General features: G+C 35.3%; 1 protein-coding gene across 1 annotated transcript; it reads left to right on the top strand.

The window, feature by feature from the left end:
* Positions 1–463: 463 nt before the first annotated feature.
* Positions 464–2069, top strand: LOC120173948 (aquaporin TIP1-2-like). Its single transcript, XM_039180971.1, has 3 exons — positions 464–610; positions 1076–1253; positions 1423–2069. Exons 1-3 carry the CDS (start codon positions 464–466, stop codon positions 2067–2069), a joined length of 972 nt encoding a protein of 323 aa, XP_039036902.1.
* Positions 2070–6271: the final 4202 nt, after the last annotated feature.

The raw sequence follows: 6271 nt of genomic DNA, 5'->3' as shown, positions 1-6271 counted from the left end.
ACTTTCTGCACACTCAACAAGAAGCATATTAGAGAAGATATGCTCCCATTATTACTTTCTTTGGTGCTTTGCTTTTGGTCTTTTCCCTAATCCAAATCACTATTAGTATTCTTCTCAAACGTCAACTCTCGACAGCTTTTCTGTTGGCTCATTTCTTGTAAGATTACAAATTGTGGTCGCGGTCGCGTTTTTGATTATGTCTCATTTATCGCGATTACGGTCATAACAAACGTTATTGCGAGTATAACGGGTATATAAGAAGGCAACGCTTCTACTATTTCGCGGGCACGGACAGCTATTTAAAACCCTGGTACGTACATGCTATTACCTCCAACTCTCTCTCTCTCTCTCACGAGTGTTCTTTCACTCCTGTATACATATATATAGAATGGATTGAAGATTAATGGTTCCTTCAAGTAGAGAGCGTTCTCTCATGTAAATATTCTCTAATATTATTCAAGTCATGGATTCGATTATCTCTAGTCAATCTGATCTTAATCTTCCGACTAGTTCAGCTCAAAATCACGAGACAACGAACCCGAAAGAAAGGAGATCTCTAAAAACAAAATTCTTTGCTTGCATTGGTGCTCATGAGTTTTCCTCACCTGAGGTAATTCATATTCTTCATTCAATATCAAAAGAAAAGATTTTTTACCTACCCCAAATTGGTTTGATGGGATAAAGAAATGGATCAGAGCTTTAATTATGGTTGCGGTTCTATTTTTGGTTAAGTTGCGTGATTAAGACAATAATTAGTGGTATTGCGGTCATTGCGAGTATTGCGATTATGAAATAGAGGTTTTGAATAGGTTTCAAACAATACTTCTACCTCTATATTATGACTATTATTCCTATAAAGACAACTATTTATATTCTTACATTGGATCCCTTAAATAAAGTCATGAGTTGAAATCTTGGCATTTGTTAATATAACAAATTGAGTTGAGAGCATCAATTCACAACGCACCTTTATAAAATTCAATCTAGAATACTTCAATAAATTGAATACAAATAGTTAAACAAGAAAAAGAAAAGGGATTTAATAATCTAATGTTTCCCTCGTCCATTTTTTTAGATATGGAAGGCAGCACTGACAGAGTTAGTGGCGACTGCATGCTTATTATTCACATTAACCGCATCCATTTTCGCCTGCTTGGACTCGCACGACGCTAATCCCAAGCTTCTTGTCCCAGTCGCGGTCTTCGTTATCGTCTTTCTCTTTCTCATGGTAACAGTCCCCCTTTCAGGTCAGCGGCGAATACAACAAGGGTTCACCTTAAAATTTGATTTGATTAATCATTAATTTTATTTATTAGTGTCTACTTGAAATTTTTATGTGTAGCTACAGTCAAACAAAAATTTTATGTAATTAATAATTATCCACTCTTAAAAATAATTTTAGATCGTCGCTATTTCAGGTGGACACGAGTCCAGTTTTTACTTTCATTGCTGCACTCAAGGGATTCATATCTCCTGCACGGGCATTTACCTATATCTCGGCTCAGTGTGTAGGTTCAATCACAGGGTTTCTCCTACTCAGCAGTGTAATAAACCACGAGGCAGCCAAAAAGTATTTCTTTGGAGGCTGCACTATCGATGGGGTTAGCCCTGGAACGGCATTGATATTGGAATTCTTTTGTACTTTTGTGGTGCTTTTTGTTGGTGTGTCAATAGCGTTCGACAAGAGAAGAAGCAAAGAGCTAGGGTTGTCGATGGTTTGTGCAGTTGTTGCAGGTGCCATGGCACTGGAAGTTTTTGTGTCGATCACTGTGACCGGGAAGGTAGGCTGTGCGGGCGTGGGGCTTAATCCCGCTATGTGTTTAGGGCCATCGTTATTGCTAGGTGGTTCCTTATGGGATGGCCATTGGATCTTTTGGATTGGACCTTGTTTCGCTTGTGTAATTTATTATGGTTTCACCAAGGGTTTACCGAAAGAAGGTCTGGTTTGGGAAGATGAAGAGCGTGACTTTATTAGCTTGGTTGCGCCTTCACTTTGTTGTTCGGGCCCTAGAAGTAGAACTCAACCTCATGGGAAGATTAATGGGAATTGTGAGAGTATGAATAACTGATGAATATACTCTAAATTCAGGCATTCGGACAGGATGAACACTAAAACGTGGATCTGTCATTTTATGCAGCTTGTATTATTCTTCTTTGAAGTATATTTGTCAGACACAAAAATGAATGAAATTTGATCTTCGCTTTGTAAGTGTATTGGTATGATCGTCAATGAAAATGTCTGGGGTTGTTTGCATGTTTGTAGTGAAAGTCAATGCTCCAAATAGAACATGCTTTAGGTTTAGTAAATTGCATTGACAATTACTATGGCTATTTGCTTGTATGTAGTGAAGGTCAATATTCCAAATAATGTCCTTCCATATGTTTGACGGGGGTCGTTTTTAGGTGTGTTATATCTCTTATGGGGGTACTAAAAGAAGTTGTAGTTTTATATCTTCGGTCCAATTATAGTATATCGAACATAACTATTTACAGACCTATATGATTATCTAGATCTATTTACTCTTTCAACCTACATATAGTTATCATCACTCTAGGTCTAACACTTACACTAAAAATCTATATATAAATCATCATACAAGGCTAGAGAAAGAATCTGATTCTTTCTCTCTCAACTCATCTCATTGTCCATCACCTTTTTTCACATCATTTAATCTCAGTCTCTTTCACAAAATCAATGTTTTCAAATTTTGATCCGAATCAAAAGAGATGAACTATTAAACATAATCACAATCTCTTTTCTTCATCAATAAGGTGATAAAATTATGATCTTCGACTATTTAAGGAAAAAATTATTGTAAAATTTCAAATTTTATTTTTTTCCCTTTGTTTTTTTATTTTTATCAGAATTTTTTCTGCGAAATTCTTGTGAATTATTTTCATAAAATAAAATTCTTTACAAGATCAAAGAGGGAATAGTGAGGAGAGTAAAAAGCATGGAGAGAAACGTAGAGGCAAATCAATAGTCTTTGATGAAAGAGGTTTCACGTTCACCACATCAATTGTTGGGAAAATTATGGTTGTGACGACTTTTAGCGGTTTACTCTTTTTAAGGATAAACTATAGAATTTGTCATTTTCATTTTGATTTTGTATATTTTTCTTCAATAAATTTAAAAATATAATATTTGATCATTTTTATTTTTATTTAATTAAACTGTGGTCACTAAAAGTTAATTGTGATTAGACTTATAACATTTTGCTGACATGGCAAATGAATATATAAAATTAAAATGATAAACTACACAAATTGTCAGTAATATTTAGTTATGTTTTTGTTTTCCCAACAAAAATTTAAAAAGTAACAAATTTTAAAAGTAAAATTAAAAGTAACAGATAAAATTTTAGTTTACCAATCTCTTTAATATGCTTTTCTTTCAACTCCACTTGCCCGTTAATCTTCTCACCGTCGCTGGTGAGAGAAATCGCTCAAGATTTTAAGACTGATTTGAGGTTTTAAAGTAGTACTGTCGCAGCACTTCAATCCTGGCCCTCCTGAATTGATTGGTAGTATTTTCTCACTGCAAGCCCACGACAAGCTCTGTAGCATTTACAATCCTGGCCTTTCCGGACTGCAACCCATCAGCGTCTCTGCTTCCTCTAATCTACTTGCACCGGCCAACATATCCACCATATAAGAATATGTTTTTAAATCCTAAAATTTTATCTGTCGACATTATTCCAACTCGATGCTCTATTTTCATATACTTTAAATGTTTTGGTATTTGCGATAACTAACTCATCATTTGATAGGGTGAATGAATGCCCATTCTCTCTATGCGAGGAAAACATAAGAATCTGTTCCAGTGGAAGATAAGAATCTACAGCACCCAAACGGTTAGATGCGATGGAGAAGATGAGTGATTTTTACATGCCCGTTCCCCCCCCCCCGGTATTTCTCAGTAACATAGCAAATTCTGTTTCTCGTCGAGTCGACTGTAACTTGGTGTTACCCGTACAAGAAGATGGGGTTGATGAGAATTGTGAGAGAATGGGTGAAGTCATGGCTAAAATTAGTGGAAAAAATCCATTGCTTATTGGGGTTTGACCTATGGAAGCTTTGAGGGCATTTACAAAGAGTTTAAAAAAGGGAAAATCTGACATCTTGGATGGTGATCTGGATGGGTTGACTGTGATATCGATTGAAAAGGAGATTCATGAGTTTGTTAACGATGGAAATGAGGGGAAATCGGGGTAAAGTTGAAGGAAGCGGAAGCTATCTTGGAGAAGGGTAATGGTTCCGGAGGAGGAGTTTGTTTTACCGACGGAAGAAAAGCATATTAATGAAATGGGTAAATTAAAACTTTATCCCTAAACTATTTTGAGTTTATAAAAAAACTCAAACTTGTTTTGGGTAAATTAAAATTTGCTACTTGTAAAACTTTAGTGGGAAAAACAAGAACTTAACTAAATATTAGCGAACATTTGTGTAGTTTATTCTTTTTTAATTTTATATATTCACTATGTCACTTCAACAATCCTATAAAAGCATGTCTTAATTAATTAAAATTTAAAGTGACCAAATATTATGTTTTTTAAATTTAGTTAGGAAAAATATACAAAATTAAAACGAAAATGACAAACCCTGTAGTTCCCCTCACCCTCTTTTAATTTGGGAGAAAAGTTGCGTTCAATTGTTTTGATGAGCTGAAGAAGGTGAAATACGATGTAAAGAGGAAGATAGAGAAAGAAAAATTCATGATCTCTTCTCTAATTATGTATGGTGACTTATATATTAACTCTTAAGGTTGGTTTTAGTCCTAGGATCATAATTCGCTATCTATAGGCTACAAGGACAAATAAATATAAAGGCAAAATAGTATATTTAGGTGTTTTTATACAAAAATCACCATGACATGTTTTAATTACTTGTCATGCACAGTTTCAGAAAATTTTACCGATCTAGCACCTTTTGCATAAAGGATGATCCGCGCCTTACCTCAGCTAGCGCCACATCAGCGTAAGGCGCGGATGCATTTAATTTTAACCATTCACACTCCCCCAATTAATGACCACCATCCGCCCAAACCTATCCCCAACCCTATAAATACCCCATCCTCTATTCTTTCAAACACACCAAATCCTCTCAAATCCTCTGAAATCATATCAAAACTCAAACCCTCTTTAAGCTCAAACTCGATTAAATTATATTTAGAAGGTAATATATTATACTATATTATAATAAATTAATATTTTAGTATTTTATTAAATTATATTATATTTATTATTTATTATTTTTTGCAGTTATAAAATGGAAGGTGATCTGCTTCGTTTAGATGGACATCATATCTCGAGACATTTTACAGATACGATAACATTTTTAAATATATTTTAATTTAATTATTGGTAATAAATTATTTATTTATTTATTTTTTAGTATTAGTTTATATATTAATTTATATAATATTTATTAAATTAGGAGAGAGATCATATATTAGATCCCTTTATCCGCAATCTTAAGTTAGAGATATCAACCTGTGTCTGGTCGTATTTAGTTGAGGTTGGATTTGGTTACATAGCTAGAGCTAGATACGAAGGGCACTGTAACATAGAATCCAACCTGATTTATGCATTGGTTGAGCAGTGGAGACCGAAGACACACACATTCCATCTTCTGCGTGGAGAGTGCATGATTACGCTAGAGGATGTTTCCATGCACTTGAGGCTTCCGGCAGATGGAGATGTGCTTTCTAGGGTGGCGCACGATGACTGTAATTCATTGTGCTAGGAGTATCTTGGAGGTGTCCCGCCAAATTTTAACGGTGGTCGGATTCCGTTAAATTGGTTGGATGAAACTTTCAAGCATTTTAGTAGCGGCGCCTCGGAGGAGTAGGTAAAAATGTATGCACATGCATGCATACTACAGCTGATAGGAGGGCTCTTGATGCTGGACAAATCGCGTAACCAAGTTCATTGTATGTGGTTGCGGCATCTCGTCGATTTTCATCTAGCTGGCACATTGAGTTGGGGCACGGCAGTTTTGGCATTCCTCTATAGGGAAATGTGTCGAGCTACTGACTATAGGAAAAATGCTATCGGCGGATGTCTCCTTCTGCTATAGTCTTGGGCGTGGTATCACATGCTCTTTTTATATTCGGTTGTGAAGAACCCGTTGGTCTTCCCGCTATTATTGAGGTAATTACAATACTGATTTCGTATATTAATCATTTTAGCTAGTATATAATAAAAATTATTTCATTGAATAGGCGGTCTACTGCAAGGAAATATCATCGGGATTTACCTGATGAATTATA

This window comes from Hibiscus syriacus, unplaced genomic scaffold (genome assembly GCF_006381635.1).
Source record: "Hibiscus syriacus cultivar Baekdansim isolate YM2019G1 unplaced genomic scaffold, ASM638163v2 tig00111993_pilon, whole genome shotgun sequence".
NCBI lineage: Eukaryota > Viridiplantae > Streptophyta > Magnoliopsida > Malvales > Malvaceae > Hibiscus > Hibiscus syriacus.
The sequence above is the reverse complement of the archived record's forward strand: the minus strand, read 5'-3'. Positions and strand labels throughout refer to the sequence as shown.

Bases quoted from the DNA above. Each gene is read 5' to 3' on its own strand.
- LOC120173948 (XM_039180971.1), top strand. From the start codon at position 464: ATGGATTCGATTATCTCTAGTCAATCTGATCTTAATCTTCCGACTAGT. The intron at 611-1,075 runs GTAATTCATATT...CCATTTTTTTAG, and splicing joins ATGAGTTTTCCTCACCTGAG to ATATGGAAGGCAGCACTGAC. The intron at 1,254-1,422 runs GGCGAATACAAC...TATTTCAGGTGG, and splicing joins AGTCCCCCTTTCAGGTCAGC to ACACGAGTCCAGTTTTTACT.